The sequence below is a fragment of the Dryobates pubescens genome, chromosome 7 (assembly GCF_014839835.1).
Source record: "Dryobates pubescens isolate bDryPub1 chromosome 7, bDryPub1.pri, whole genome shotgun sequence".
Classification (NCBI taxonomy): domain Eukaryota; kingdom Metazoa; phylum Chordata; class Aves; order Piciformes; family Picidae; genus Dryobates; species Dryobates pubescens.
Genome location: NC_071618.1, coordinates 27,973,663 through 27,990,984, shown reverse-complemented (window position 1 = coordinate 27,990,984; position 17,322 = coordinate 27,973,663). Strand labels below are relative to the sequence as shown.

The 17,322-nt window shown below is 40.6% G+C and overlaps 1 protein-coding gene across 8 annotated transcripts in view; it reads right to left on the bottom strand.

Moving 5' to 3' along the window:
- Positions 1-17,322, bottom strand: part of KLF12 (KLF transcription factor 12) — a 291,208-nt gene that overhangs the window by 2,832 nt on the left and 271,054 nt on the right. For all 8 annotated transcript variants that reach the window (XM_054163014.1, XM_054163015.1, XM_054163016.1 and 5 more), the window contains one exon: positions 14,928-15,085. In XM_054163014.1, coding sequence (XP_054018989.1) covers positions 14,928-15,085 — 158 coding nt within the window. The remainder of the gene's footprint in view (positions 1-14,927; positions 15,086-17,322) is intronic.

Here is a 17,322-nt window from a genome sequence, read left to right as displayed (position 1 = left end):
TTCCCCTTGTTGCTCTTAATCCCTGCAACCCCTTCTGCACGCTTCCTGTGAACACCCACTGCCTAGGGGTTGTTTTAGGCCAAATTACACAATTACCAGGTACTGAATCTGATGAATATAAGGAAAGGGCCGTGAGATTTACCATTCCTGCAGCACTCACACAACTAAGAAAATCAGCAGGATTAAGGCAACAATATAGATCCTACCTCGCAGGGGTGATGCAAGGATTAAAATCAAGACAAAGGGCTGTGTAATTATTCTCACTATTAACATACAAGTTTGCTACTCTTGTCTTGCCAGGCTATGCTTTCTTCAGAAGTGGACAGATTACCTGATATTTCAGTAACTTATCACAGGCTGCCACAGTTTTCCAATTATTTAATGAAGTTTATGAAGGTTTCTAATTATTTGCATAAACAGCACTGCAGGACACTTCTTAGCAAGTGGGTAAAAAATGAACTACAATTTCCCAGTTAAACATAAACATTCAATCTGTGAAGTGTCTTCCTTATTTATTGCACTTACTTTCAGTAAAATTAATTTTGCATGTAAGACATTACCAGGAGTGGTGTTCAATTTTTAAATGAATTCAGCTTTGGTACTTGTGCTACACAGTTGATAAATACGCATTTACTTCAATGAAATCAGTCTTGGGCTATGTGAGATATTTGCCATGTTTGTAGGCTATCACATTTCTATCACCATCCCTCAATGTCTACATGTTATATGGTCTTGGCAGTTACCTTATTCCAGACCAGAACTCAGGACAGGAAACTCTGTGAGGTGATTTTTCACCTCCCCTTCGGCAACCAGCTAATAACAGCCAGGACAGCCAAAGAGCTGCAACAACCATTTCCTTCATCAGACACAATCGTTCCTCAGTTATTTATTATCTCTTGTGAATCATGAGCAGTTTGCAAGAAACTATTTCAATTACATGAACCAGTGATGCAACACTTGCTTTGTCGTAGGCAGCACCTCCCTCCATGTGTCTCTTCAAAAGTCATTAAATGCGTTGCTGAGAGCCCTTGGTTTCAAAAGAAAATTCCTGAGTAAGAATATCATCACAAAGTTCAAACAGCCCAGAAAAGTCCATCTGAAATGGCCACAGGTACCCCGTAAGGAAGCTGGAAGCTATACCCACATGCCAACAGGGCCGTCAGCAATATTTGAGCCCCTTGGGGTTGGTTCTGTGAACCACCTGGGCTGTGCTGCAGTTTTGATGTCAGATGCAGGTGAGAAACAGTTGCGGTGAGGAGAACCCAACAATCCAGACTCTCAGCTGACCACGGCCTATAGGTGCACCATCAGCATCTTAGCCTAGATAATTTTACAGCCCTCACCAAAGCACCAAATAGTGCTCATTGCCCTGAGTCCCCTGCGTGGATGCAGCATTAGGCACCTGGAATCTGGCAGCTGCTAGAGTCTGGATGGGCACGAGCTACATGGCAGATAGAGGGTTGCACACTCTTGCCAGTGACACTGTGCTGCAAAATGTGTTCACCACTGATTTGTCTTAGATACATATCCTTGCCACAAGCAATTGATGTGGAGTACCAATCAAATATAGCAGTACCCCGGTCCAACTTCTAAGGCCTACCCTAATGGTCTCATCGCACTACATCAACGGTTTCTAAATGGAGAGCTTGCTTCGTCCATCCTCAACATACTTCTAAACTCTCATTTTGTTTAGACTCTGGATACTGCCACAGCTGATTTCTTTGATCACAGAGACTTCGAGGACAAAGTGTGGGGCTATTTCTTAAGCTTTGGATTCTTATTTAAAAGCATCTGAAACCTAAGTCTCTCCAACCATGAGATCCTTCCCTTGCCATAGGCTCTTCAGCACAGAACATGTCAGATCTTTCCTTTGGTAGAACACAAATGGAGAACCTGATGCAGGAAGGGAGAGCTGGTGAATGACAAATACCAAAAATAGTGTGCTAATCCATTAAAACACCTTCCCTTTGAGTAAGAACTGAAAGCCAGCTGATGGAAGGACATGAGTGCAGATCACTTGGCTGGAATTCTCAGGTGTTGCTTCCTTGCTCTTCAAGGAGCCCTGAAAACCCAGCCCCTATTGAGTTATGTGAAAGAGACAGGACTAACCACATTCCTCTCAAGCTATTTACACCACTGAAGGAATATCACTCTTAGGAGCTCAACCTAAGAAGACCTTTCATTATTTTCAATTGAACATACACGTACAGCAAAAGGAGGCAAAAATACAGGCTAAGCAGCATTGCTCTGAAGATGTTCACTCACATGCACCTTAAAAAAAGGAAAACTGTGATACGATTTTTCATTAGGATTAAACAAAAACATTTTATACAAACCTCATTTTAGTGAAAGAATAATACTATTATTTTTCTGTTTAACACCTACATTATCTGTGGATGGACAGGTGCTTAAAAAATAAATGTTATTCATAAGCAATATTATACAAACTCCTAACCTTTTGTTTGGTAGCATCCAAGGCACAAAAACTACTGAATTTGTTAAAAACAGATGGTCCAGAAGTTGAAAGGATGGAGAAACAACCAGCAGGAGCAGAATTCCTAGAGGCTAGGAAGCTGGCGTTGGGTATCACACACCAGCTTTGGCTGATGAGTTTGAGCACTCAATAGCAAAATTTTTCAGTACAATCAACAGAGAGAAACAGGACCTCATCAGTGTAGCCTAAAAAGTAGTGAGTGAGGAGGTAGACAAAACTTGTTTGTTACCTGGAAGAGACCACCCCAAGCACTCATTATCTATCTATCTATCTATCTATCTATCTATCTATCTATCTATCTCCATTTCAAGATTGGATTGCAGTGAAGTTGAAGTCAAATACTCAACCATTTTGGCTCAGTCACTTCTGCCTCTGTGTGATCTCTTGAGCTTAAGTGTTTAATAAATTCTTGGGTTCAAAGTGTGGGCACATTTCAGCTCCTTCAATGGCTTGGCAGCCACTGGAGCAAGGGTGCAGAGTTACTGTCACGCACCCAGATACTCAAATTCTCTTTCATCTCTAAGGAGAGAAAGCAGGTGGTGAGTCTTGCTCAGAGTAGTGGAAATATCAGTGTGAAAGAGAAAACAAAACAGCACAGAGTTTTTGGAAAATAGTAGTAAAGAGAGCTGCAGAAAGAGACTAAAAACCTGCAGTAATTAACACAAGGAGAAAAAGAAAACTGGAAAACTCAGTTAGTTAGTTCAGTCTTCAGAATCTGTAAAGTTTTAGGCTTAAAGAAGCTACACAATTAAAAATAAATGCCTGAAGCTGTGAACATTTTCACAGGAGCTGATCCTCTACTTTTGAACTTGCCTTTGAAATCTCTGTTGTTTTGACCCTGAACCCGACCAAAAAAACCACCCCAAAACAATGTCCCAAAGCATAGATAAATTGTGTTCTGATGCTATTCTGTTGCTTTGTCTTGCAATACATGGATAGCAAACAGTATGCCACAAGAAGCATGATCAAGTGAGACTCTGGAGCATGAAGAAGTTCTAGACAGCTCCCTGTAGAGCAAAAAAGTATTTTCTATTGTCTGGGGAAGTTAATTATGAAGTTTTAAAGGTATGACTCAATGGCCCAAATGAAACTAGTCATTTTTTTAATCTTCTGTTAACAAAACATCTATTTCTAAGAGCCCTCCAAAACTTTGCCTTTTGTAGTCCAGATGCCACAATCCAAATTAGTTTAATTACTTTTACCATATTATTTTTCCTACCTTACCATGACTCCTCTCACGTAAGCACTTAAGAACACAGCTCAACAGTTACTCATTAAATCTCCCTGAAGTCAAGCAAATAATGAATCAATAATGCTGAATAATGACCACTGTTCAACTAGTTCTTCCGAAATTTTCCACCTTCCTCACTGCCCAACATCTGTCCCCCCATGTTCTTATTAATGTACTTCAACGTCTGGAAGATCATTCACCTAAGGAAATAAATATTTCTCAAACTTCTGCTTTACAACCCAAAGACATTTACATATTTCTTAAAAAACCCCAAACCTGTGCAGGTACCAGCAGGAGACCACGCCATGTAACAGATGAAGGGTCCACAGTCTCAGAATTTCCCATGCAGTATGTTCCTAGGCAGTTACTCTCTACCCATCAGCTAGCTGGTATCATGGTATTTGATGCCAAATACTTCAAAGATGAGTACCACAAAACCACCATGTAAATAGTTATGGCTTATTCTGCCAGGGGGGAAACTGCTCTGGAGCTCCAGGAAACAGAGCTGGGCTTATGTTCCCTGGGCAAGGAACTTTATTTACTGCAATTGCAGATACCCTGTGTACTCCCTGTGTACTTGCAGTTCCTTTTATTTGTGTATTATTTAAGCTTCATCTATTCATCAGTTTAGCAGGCTCTTAGCAACCATGCCATTAAGTAATGATGAGGTAACGCCATCTACTACTAGGACAAAATACAGCTCTGTGATCAAGTTCTAAACTGATTTTGTTCTCTGGCCTAAACTCACCTCTCCCTCTGGTATTACAGGAGAGTTCCATCTCTCTTCTTATCTGTGTCCTCTTCAGACATTCCCATCTATCTAATTTTTATGCACATGGAATTGTCATTGTGACTTTTAAGTCACCACCACTTCTCTGTAGCCCCTTGCTGCAATGATATTTAGCATTTTGAAACACTGGTAACATTTTCATTCCAAGTAATAGTCAGCTAGGGACTGTTCAGGGGCACAGGCTCAGCCACCTACTCAGAATTTTCTGTATTTAATCTCTCATCATTTTGTGAAAGTGGCACATGCTGGAATTCCACTTTTGAGAAGGACAAGCTTATAAAAGCACTTGGAGATGAAACTTGGTTTAGAGGTTTGCGTAGTGTTTCCAGAATGTGAGGGAGGGAATGTAAAGTAGATGCTGTCCCTCACTCTGTTCACAAAATACAACAGGTTTGAGTCAAACTTGCACAGTTTAGTAAGCGGCACCTGCCCAGCTCTGCTATCTACAGCCACATCTTCATACACTCTGTTTCTACTGCCAGTACTCTTGGTGGAGTGTTCCCCGTGTCAAACCAGAATGAGGACCTAGAGATTTAGCCCATAACAAGTAGAAAGAAAATAAACAATCCAGCAAGCATGGTCCTGCCTAATGTTTTATGATGGTAATTTTTCTAGTCGAGGTCAGCAGATTTTCAGCTTTCCAGGGTTAAAGGCATCTGGTGAATCCATAAATATATATATATATATATGGTATACTATCTAAGTCAGCTGGTGTTGGCTCCCATGTAAACACCACAATTGTTCTGAAACATATAGAACAGTCCCTCTGCATCCATACTAATGGGACTCTGCAAGGGGAAATCATAAACTGAAAAGCACTGATGATGGTAAACTAGGCTTTGCATTTCTACTAAAAATAAGCAAGTTCAGGCAGAAAAAAATCTTTCTACAGCAAAAACACTATCTGATAATGGGCATCCTCAGGCACTCCCAGAGGAAGAGGGCAGCTTAGCTTTTAGACGCAGGGGAAAGGAAAAAAACAGACAACTCTTACTTTTTGTGTGATATTTTTACTAGTATAATTTTTTAATGAAAATACATCAGAGCACTTATAAAGCACTTTCCAACTTCAAAGTGCCTTATAAAGCGCTTTAGAAAAAAAAAGAAAGAGTAATCCTTCATAAAAGTCTGTCTTTGTAATAGCACTGTGTAACAATTATCGTGTCCATCCTGCAGGTAGCAAAACCAACACACCGAGGATCAGCAACTTTCCCAAAACTGCAGAGAAACAGTCACATGGAAAAAGTCACAGAGCAATGCTATGACTCACATCCTAGGAACACCTTACTTTCTGTAATGAAACTGCTGGATCTCGGTTTCATCCCTTTAAAAATCTGATATATTTCCAATCAGTTTGATGCAAAAAATCCAATTCTACGATTTAGAGCTCTGCTTCCAAGTTACCAATGCACTGCATCTCTGTGGTGAACGTGGTGAGTCTGACTTTCGTGTTTCAGAATTGTCAAAATATGCAAATAACGTATCTGTCTGGGAAGAGATTAAAGTTTCGTATCAATTGAGCAAGCCTGGGAAAACAATTTCTATGAGTAAAACAGGAACATACTGTGCTGCTTGTGACACGTCTTGAAATTCAGGTTTTTTTATTCCTTGTTCTCAGTCTGACTTAGGCAAAGCACAGGAACACGTTTTCTTCATGTGAAAATGAGGAACAAAACAATTTCTTCAGTGACAATCTCCACTCTACAATAGCCTCCCAAAGAAACAAAGCAAAAAAAGCTCTAAGGGATAAGCTTTGTCTCACTCGGTTTTGCACAACTGACCATTTGTTGTTTGCACTGTGGTAGGAGGCAGGCTGAAGTAGAGACTGGAACCCTGGTGTGCTGGGCTGTCTGCAGAAACAGAGCACTAAAGTCTCCTCTTCTGATCATTAAAGTAAATAGTTACAAATGGAATTAAACTTCCCAAATGAAGAGACGCTGATTTTTATTACCATAAAAAGCAGAATGTATGTTACTAAAGAACAGTATTAACTGACAAAAACACACATGACAAGAGAAAATACCATTAATGTGACCAAGATAGTGCTACATTTCATATCCTATGTGGAGAAAACACTGAAGTGCAGCAAATAACCCCTTGTGCTCCATAGGTGTCATCTAATTTTTCTCCTTTCCCAAGAAACAAAAAGTTTTTGCAAAATTTCCCCAACTTTCTACCTACACACTTGCAAACAGTGAAGACTGAAAACACTACCTTTCAGCTACTACCTCTTGTTTCCTTTTAGCCATGGGAAAAAATAAAGCACAGACAAAAGAAAACCTGAAAAAAACACTAAAAAGAGAAGCTCTGTGAAGTTTACTTGCAGTTTTGAGTATGTTCCACACTCAAAGACCAAGTTTCTAATGGAAGGCTGCCCTGCAAATGACAGGATGGGCACGAGCACCTCCAGACACACCTCCCAAAAGACACAGGGTATCAACCAGCAACAGGTATTTCGGTAGCAAGTTGCTATTCCTGTTCCCTCTGTAGAGAACTGAGAGAGCTGCAAGAGTTAACGTCCTTGGAAGCCCTGTACTGTGTATTTACTCCTCCAGGTCTGGGTGCAACATCTGGGAAAGTATTTTGGAGAGAATGAGAGTAAAGAGGTCTCTCTTGCCTTCATGCCACTGCAGGGCTACATATGGTAGACCACAATCATGCCTGAGACCTTAGATGAACTACAGTTCTTTGGAGGTAGAATGTTAAGTACTAAAAGGTTTCCTTAGAGAAAATTTTACTCTGCATAATGAAATTATCATTATTCCCTTGTGCCACACACAGACAAAACACATATGCACCCCATATTTACAAAGTCAAGGGGCACTGTTGCAAATATTTTTCATAACCTGGAGACTGAAAGCAATCACAGACGCAATTAGACTTGCTTTCCCATCAAAGTGCCTTGGAATAACCACACGGGCACTCTTCCATATCGGCACAACATCAGACCTACAATGCAGAGGAATGATTCCCTGTGTCTAAGGTGAATTCAGAGCTCACAAAACGTGCCAGAAATGAAATAACTTAACTTTCCACAGAGCGGCTATTGGAAGAGAACTGGACGTACAAGCTTCTTGTGGTATGGACACCTGCCCGTAAGTAGCTGGACACAGACAACTATCTCATTACACCCAGAGGTTCCCATTTCTGAACATCAGTTTACAAGGCTGTGGTGACACTGGTAAGTCTGCTTTTACACCCTGGTACATATTGCACCGGCAGACATCTACTTGTAAATATAGTTGTGTCCTAAAATGTGAACCCCGTCACATCAATGGGAATAGGCTGAGGCTTCAGCTCGTGGCTTCTACAGCCCCATTTATTAAATAATCTGTTTATATTCTAAATAGAAACTCTATGAAGAAAGAGCAGAAAAGCTAGAAGTGAAAACTTCCATGAAATATACTGTTTTCCACGTTGGAAAGCTCTACTGTTTATTTAAACTGGCAGTATATTTTAAACACTGAAAGAAAGTATTTCTTAAAAAATAAAAGCAGCACCCAATACAAACAGAACCTCCTCTTTTACCTAAAGCAAATTAATTTTTAAATTGTCTTTGTTTATTTAAATTCCCAGATTCTGGAACAGCATGTGAACCTGCTGTTGCAGCTTTTTTCACCAGACAGATTTATGTGGAGGAGGGAGAGCTCTGGAACTAGGGCCTAAGGAGGACATGAGCCATGAGAAAGAAAAGCTGGGCTTTTGGAGGGCAAGTCTAGAGGGCAGGTGACAAAGAGGTGTTAATGTTAAAGTAGGCCAAAGATCTACAGAGTTCAAGTCAAAGCCAGAAGAGTTATTTGAAAAATGTTGCTTCCTCCCAATGTTTGCCTAAAGAAGGGATTACAAATCTGTAAATATTTCGCTGGAACTTATAGCTAGCAAAATGCATTAAACGAACCTTAAGAAAACAACAGGTAATGAATGGAGGTTTCAAACACAGAGCAAAAATAACTTTTTTTGTTGGTGCTTGCGTCTTCTTAAGTTCGCTCTGAAACTGCTCAAAGGAAAATGTGAACAAAGACTAATGACAGGGGCCCTTTCATATTAAAATAATATATAGAGCAACAGTGAGTGAGAGGAATGCAATGTTTGAAAAAGCACAGACTAAATAAAACACCCCTGTACTTGCTAGCCTTCTCTCTTCTAGGGTGGTGTCTGAAGCCAGCTATAAAGGAACATCTTAGGGAGGAAATGCTGTCATTTTCTCTGGTACAAAATTGTATTCCTGATATGTAACACCACTGAAGACCCCCGGCACTGACAAAGAAGTTTTATTACGTATGTGGCAAAGGTATCTCATCTCTCAGGAATGATAATCAGGGACAAAGCACCAAACACTAAAAAAATGCATTTGGCCCAGGGGCTGTATTCAGCTTGGCTCTCTAAACACCTAGTGAAGTAGCTGCAGCTTCTGCAAGCAGTGGCACTGAGAAAAGTGATTCAGACCTGCTGCTAACTGGGGTTCACAGATTAAAAAGCAGCAGTTGCAGCCCAGAACCTGAGGCCCACAGAAGGTCCTCTGGTTACAGTCCTTTACCTTCTTTTCCCTTTTGAGGCAGGAGGAAAGCTATGGCTGTGGTTGTACTATGCCCTACACTCATGGACTAAGTCCATTATCACTTCACGCCAAGCTTTTGCCGCCATTGAGCCCAGAAATCTGCTCTGCCACGATCCTCCAGAAATTTGTAACTAGCAACTGAAATAGATTTCACATATATATGGAGTGTTGATAACAATAAAAGAAAATCCTATGGAAGTGAGAGATAGGGAGCAACCTCTTCTGTATCAATGCTGTAAAATTATGTCCCACATAACCACAAAGCAGGCATCTTCTTTCTTTATTACTTCTTCAGAACAACTCACACATTTTAAGTTCCAGGGGCTTCTCTACATGGTAAAGAGGATAGCCACAATGAGCAAGAACTGGATTTAGCCGTCAGCAACTTTAGATTTAAAATACAAGACAAATCAAATTTCCCTTTAAGTAATTATGTAGTTGGTTAGATTTCTCAGGTCACTCTACATGCTAGTCATCACTTTGGGACACATTCACACCACTCAGCATGTACTCTGCATACTCAGAAAAAAAGGGAAGAGGTTTAAACCTCCCTCACATGTACTACCCAGCATATGTGTTTCTAGACTTTGTGGCCTCCTAACAGACACCATAATTTGCCTCTTCGTTTTACATAATATGCCTCATATTTACATGCTCTGCCTATTTAAAAGGAGACAGATGATGTCTATGAAAACTGGACCATGATATGCAAACATGATTCAGGTTAACACAGAATATTAAATGCTAGGATTTGCAGACTAAGTAGCCTGTGGATGAAAAGTGAAAATAGCTTTTAGCCACCTGGTCAGCCATCAGTTTGCATCACCACATGTGTGCCCCAGGACATCATGCACAGACAGCAGCCACTGCCCTGCAGTGTCTCTGCTGGCAGCTGGAATCTGTCATCTTTTGATGATCACGCTTTCCATTCTTTAACAAATTAAGGCAGCAACTGAAATTAGTATGAATGACAAAGAGTTTGTGTGTTTTTCATATGATCACTGTCATCTATCCAAAAGGTATTTTCACTTTCTAATGTCTGCTTTGCACTGTTACGGCAATGAGCCCCAAGCGTACTGGATGTTTGTTTCTGTTTTCCCTCCTCAATTTCCCCAACACGGACTCCCCCATTCTCTCATGCTTCCATACACACACTTTATACACAACTAGTATGTTGATTGAGACTACAATGAAATGCATTCACTTTACTGCCTTCCATTTGACCTCATAAATGGTGTGACCGTAGGGTTTTACCCTGCTTGCCATTTCTAGCTTACAAACCTTAGCTCATTATAGTGACAAATGACTGAAAAATAATGACTAGTCAAGTGAAATTTTGCAGAGAATTTTTCAAACACTTTTGATTCTTTTGCAGCTTTCCATTGACATTTCAGAAATGTCCAGGCAGCCAAAGAGGAGGTTAAGATGCATGTCCTCAATTTTATGGCAAGAAAATGTCTGTCTGCTTTTTGCCAAAATAATTGAAGTACTTAATGCATTTTACAGTTTCACAGACCTGTGATTCCCAGTTTCACCAGATTCACTGATTAGTTACTAAAGTCTCATTTTTATAACCCATACCAGTCTCTCAGTCTCTCAGTGGTGTGATTTAACTCTTGGATTTACATAAAACATACTAGATTTTCATCATCTCTCTTCAGAGGGAACTGAGTCTGTAGGTCTTTCACAAACCAGGGCTAGTAGAAAAGGAAACAGTAATTCACTGAGATAAATTTAAATATATTTAGAATGAAATTTTCATTGGGGTGAAAAACCCAGGAGAGAGAGAACCATTATTGTTTACTCTACAATGCTCAGCTACACTACTGGAAGTGTCAACAACAACTTTGGTATTGCCTAAAAAGCTTGAAATAGCCATTACACATCATTTAAAAATGCTACAGCTGCTTCTCTCTCCATCTTCAAAGTAAAAGCAGCAAACTGAAGAAGGCACACACCTCAATGGGAACTGCAGATACGGCTCTCACCATTCCTGGGGCTGACACCAGCACCTATGGTGAGCACAATGCACACACATGCAGACTGGGAATGCAATCCAGGGCTGCTGGTTTTCCCATTTTTAAAGATTAGTCATTTGTAGAGTCACACATTAGTAATTTTCTTTATGTTCACTGAAGCAGAAGCTAACTCAACACAACTCCAGCAAGCCTGTTTCTCACAGTTTCTCCTTGCAGGAAGAGTGGATAAACCTGAGCTGTGAGATCGCCTGCAAGCCCTGAAGGCTCCCCATCACACTCGATACCTCCTGATAGCTTTGTTTGATGATTTGGCAAAACAACAAGAAGCTGATACTAGAAAGAGAAATTTAATACCAGTGCTTGTGATTTGTGAAATGCTCTAACTACTACAGGTTTCACTGGCAGTTTTTCTAGTTGGAGACAATATGTAATTCAAGCTCGCCCCCCAGTGGACTCCCTGCCCACACCAGTATACACTAAACTTTGAGGACACTGGTGAGAAGTAGAATACATAGAATACATAGAATAAACCAGGTTGGAAGAGACCTTCAAGATCATCGCGTCCAACCCATCAACCAATCCAACACCACCCAAACAACTAACCCACGGCACCAAGCACCCCATCAAGTCTTCTCCTGAAAACCTCCAGTGATGGCGACTCCACCAGCTCCCCAGGCAGCCCATTCCAATGGGCAATCACTCTTTCTGTATAGAACTTTTTCCTAACATCCAGCCTGAAGTACTGGGGAGCTAGATGATAGCATAGTTTACAGAACCTAGGAGCTACTGGTAGGAGAATTAAATGCAACTGTTAACAGTTTATAATATTTTGCTTACATTTTTAATTAAGATCAAAGAAGTATACCTTCCAGCCATGCTGTTCACCCTGTCAAAAGGCCACATTGTTTTTCCTCCTGCATCCAATCAAATGCAAACTTTTTAGTGGCTATGAATATATAGTAGATAAAATAATAATAATAATAATGTTTTTGCTCTCAATCACATCCTGCACAGGTAAACAACTGTCAGCAAGAACAGCCTGCCTTAAAAAAAAAAAAAAAAAAAAAGCAGTCCAGATTATGCAATGCTGAGTTTCTGTGATCTTTTCTCAGAAAGTATCCTACTGAAACTTGCTCACCTTTGCATGCATAGCTGTCATATTTCATTTATACTTATCCAAAGCTGCACTAATTACTGTGGGTCATACGTAAATAAGTAACTTATTTTGCCTGAAGCAAAAGCAAAGGCCCAGATAAAAAAAAAAAAAAAAGAAAAAGTAAAATGAGATTAGTACAGAGAGTACACTTGTGGCTGATGCTATATGCACATCTGAATATACCGAATTCTTACCACGGTCTGAGAAAAGTTCTGTGACAAACAAGTTTAATTTTAACAGCAGGAGACAGATTTGCGCAGTGGAGCCACTGGCTAGGTTCAGTGCTCACCTCCTCTCTGTACTTAAAACTTCTTACATTGCAGCAGGCATGAAGACATGACAATATAAAGTTAACAGCTGACCATTTAATGAAGACTGTTGATGTGATGTTATTTTTCTTTTCTCCCTAAAGGAATAAAGCAATACCAAACATGACTGCAAAATACTTCAGGCAGCTGCCTTTTTCAGCCAGCTAACAGGCTTGCTCTATATTCAGTAGCAAAAGAGAAGCACCTTCACAAGCCAGTCCCTGGGTCTACCTGAAAAGGGAATAATGTGCCCCAGAGGTGCCAATCCCTCTACTCTGACTGCCCAGAGATTCCAGACAGATAGCATAACCTAGACACCCAGCTGCCAGGGAACCAAGACTGGGGAGATGGATCCTGTGATTATGGCTGGTAGAGGAACTCCCTTCATGCTACTGGAGAGTTAGAGCTGCAAAATCTGTAATTACCACTTCAAGCGTTCATCACCTAGCTTTGAGCACTCTAAGTGCACAGCCTGAGATTCAGCAGTGCAGACTATCTAACACCGATTGGGGCGTCACCCACAAGCACAGGTCTGCTAATCAGATCACTAACGAATTACAGACTCAGGACAAATGTGATTCTCAGAGTCTTAAAACGTCACAGCAGAGAAAACCCTTCTGTATTTCTGGGCTAACTTGGGTGTGACATTTCTGAGGTTGTTCACATCTAGTTTCGTAACTGAGCTCCTTACATGATGCTTGCTTATACTCCTGGGCTGGCTGCCAGTCTTGCAGGCTAGAAAAGAGTGACCTCCCTATGGTATAAGGACATAAAATAGTCTACTGTTTTCTGCTGAGCTCTCTGCCTTCTAAGTTGCTACAGCCACATAATGCTCAAAGGGTGATACAGGCAAGAATAGGGACACAACTTAGGAATTAGGGTAGTGAGAAAGAAAGGGACCACGTAGGGTTAGATTGACATAAAAAAAAAAGTAGAACAAGAATGACAGAGAACAAGGTGATAGGGTAAGAGTATATAAAACATGTTGGAAAGACAGGGATGAAAGACCACACTGAAGACAAGAAAGAATAGGGGAGATGAAAAAAAGAATTAGGACAAGATATGGTAAGAGAAAGGAGAAGGCACAAGCATTAATGGAAAGATATACAGAAACTACAGTAATTGACCTGGAGGGAAATTTAATGAAACCCCCAGACTGCTGTTTAAGGAAGGGACTCTTACCTTACAGAAATTGGTTTAGTAGGGGGGTATTAGGACGAAGCCTTGTTCAGTATTCCTCTCAACAAAAGTCCTACCAACCAAAAGACATATTGGAAAGAGTGATGGAGACGTGGCCTTGTTTGAAATGGAGAAGCCATCACTTAATTTTTTTATCTAGTATCTCATACTCTTTAGAGTACATCTCGCCACAGAAAATGCCAGTAGATTCTCGGCAAAGAACATTGTGCTACATGCTGAACAAACACCATCCTTTCTCCAAGGAGTTACAAGAATGTTGAAGTACATTAGGAGGACAAAAATCAATGAAATCAAATTAAGCAAATCAGCAGCAGTTAGGAACAGCACTGAGATGCTGAGCATTCTGTCCACCGCCTTTCTAATCATCCCAATGATCCACTTTTAAATTGTTCTTGATTTCAAATTGCTGCTCCTGAGTTTATCCACAATAAAATCAAAACAATTACACATCATTGCTTCAGCTACCCTTGCATGCCTGTCATATTGACTAGTAGCAGCCTGTGATGTTAATAAGGACACCAGCTATTGACTTAAGTGTTAAGTATTATCATCACTGAAGGTGATGCAGCTCAGTTAGGCATCACTCTTGCACCTCTGTTATAGAGAACTAGTGCATCCTATTCTTATAAAGTGACTGACTTCCCCCAGCAGCATGTGGTAGGTGCCTCTGAAAGCCTCCAGAAATAAATGCTGAGGTCTTGAGACTACACTTGAATTGAACTGAAGGCATATACTGGCACCTAGCATGCAAAGGCTAAATCTGTAGGTAAATAGTAGATCAATACAAATAGGTCTGTAGAATGAAAGGGAAAAAAAAAGGTGCTGAAGATTTATGTCCACACTATATGCTATTGTTGAGGGTGTTCTTTGGAATAGCTCTGGTTGGTCTCAAGCAATGACCACCCTTTGCTCATTGAAGCACAGTAGATGTGTCTCTGAAGATCGCTTTTCTGTCTAGTTTCATCTGAAAGGAGTATGGTTTGTGTTGACACCATTGTGCTGTGAAGTGGGAGTAACAGGAAAGCTCAGCTCAAAAGCTTGCCCTTGATCTGCATCAGAATGCCAGTGCTGATACACTTCAGACATCTCCTGTTATTTAGGTGCAGGCCTTTTGCCTGGGTGACAAGTTCAATGTGTCCAATACCACGGTACCTAAATCAGGCAGAAAGGAACCTGTTTGTCTTAAGTACACAGTAACAGCAAAGTCTTACCTGTGTGTGTCCTCCGGTGAGCCTTCAGGTGGGAACTTTTTGTGTATACTTTGTTGCATCCCTCAAAGTCACACCGATGGATGCGCCGCTTCCTGGAGTCTGGAGACTCAGACCTTCTCTGACGCCTTGTGCTCTCAATACTGAACGGTGAAATGGAACTAAAAAGCAGAACAGAAGCAAGAAAATCAAGAAAGAGCATGATGTATATCCTGGGCCCCGAAAGATCAGTTGTAACATAACACTGTGCTAGAAGTGATCTTAATGATTAATTAAACATTTTCTTTTTGACAATGTACTCCCTAGCACATATTTGAAACAATCTGTGCTTGAACCAGAGCAACCTTTGCAGTACGAAATACTTTAAAGTCTTGACTTAGAAGTGCTTATTGCCAGGGAAACCACCATGATACCTGAAATACTGTTCCAATAATGGTAATCTGACTTTATCTGAGCTTTATTTCTATTTTACCCGTGTCTGGATCTAAGCTTTTTTTGATGCTGCTTTCTAAACAACTTCATTATAGCCTCCACAATTTCTCTTTGGCAAGTTTAAATAGACTGCAATCCTGAAATCTTTTATGAAAAAATGTTTCCAATACCCAGATCTGAACTATGGATCCTCACACTTGGCCAAACATCTGTTGTTTGCTTGCACACAGATTGCTAACAGATCCATATCACCTGCAGCAGTGATTTTTCCATTTCCTCATTTAACAATTCCCAATCTATCTTCTGCAAGTCAATGAATTTTCCTTCCTTTTAGACCACTGATAAATAAACAGATTAGCACAGCACCAGTAAGCAATCACAAAGGAAACATGAATGCTCAGGAAAGACAATTAATTTACAGCAATAATCTAAGGCCTATCAGTTATCCCAATTTTAAGGAATTATAAAATGTAACATTGAAGTCGTGTTGCTTAAGTTTCTAAACACAGCTTGCTTTGAATCTAACACTTGAGTAAAACTTGCTATAATATTGCAGTTCCCTCGGTTAGATGAAGTGGTATGCCAAGATCCAAACCCTCAGTGACTTCCATTAATTATATTACCCAGCTATAAATCATCATTAATTACTTGTCTTATCAATCTCATTATGGTTATACTACACAGCAGTCACATTCATCTACGGTTATACTCCCCTGTTTAACTACTTTCAGTACTGGAACAACATTGTCCTTCATCAAATTTCTGGGGCTTCCCCCACATTCTTGGGTTTATTGACATTCAAGGTAAATGACCTAAAGATTTGTCAGATTTCTCTTTTAAACTCTTCAGATGAATGTTCCTGGCTCTTCTGAAAGACTTAGTGACTGTCAAATGAAAATGAACTGCAGGAAAGAGCCATGAGGATGATCAGAGGGCTGGAGTGCCTCTCCATGAGGACAGGCTGAGAGAGTTGGGGTTGTTCAGTTTGGAGAAGAGAAGGTTCTGAGCAGACCTTATTATGGCCTTCCAATATCTGAAGGGGGCCTACAAGAAAGATGGTGAGGGACTTTTTAGGGTGTTGGGTGGTGATAGGACTAGGGGGAATGGATCCAAGCTAGAGGAGGGTAGATTCAAATTAGACATTAGAAAGTTCTTCACCATAAGGGTGGTGAGACACTGGAACAGGTTGCCCAGGGAGGTGGTGGAAGCTCCATGCCTGGATGTTTTTAAGGCCACGTTGGATGTGGCTCTGGGCAATGTGATCTAGTGGAGGATGTCCCAGTGACAAGGAGAGCACACTTCCATGCTGGTCTTCTTCTGACAGTCCAAGTCCCATGGCACAGAAGGACCCAGAGTGCAGACACACTGGTGGAAAAGGGAGTCAGACCCTACCTGGTATCAGCAGCTTTGTTTTAGCCTTACAGAAGCTGTCTGATTTTTTAAAAATGGGGATACCACAAGAAGTGCTAAAAAGAGCATAAGTTGCCTTTTTGATATTTCTGAGGATAGTCACAGTAACTTCCAGCTGATTTGCTTATGTTCTTTCCCTTGGCCATGCAGCAGTAAGGGACACCCTCCTCCTTCTGGAGCATTTCTATAAAATACCCTCACTAGCCACAGATAAATTTTAAAAAGTGTCCTAAACCTTGTTTTGTGCCTTTTAAATGCCACAGGGGTTCTGCCAGGTAGCTCTGATCTTCACTACCGGGCTTCAGAAACTACAGTTTGATGGCACTGCAGTGGGCAATGACTTTGAGGATGGACATGACAGGAAACCCTCAGATTTGGGGTTAAAGTGAGTTTGGTTTCTTTTTGTTTACAGCATGTTTTAAAATTGCATAAAATGAACAAATTAAAAGCAAATCAATCCTCTTCAAGTGTCTGCCATAGACTGACCAGAGTGAAGACCTGGAAACAGGTAAGCAGTCAAGAGGTACCAGGTGTCCAGAAGAGAAGCCAGTTCTAT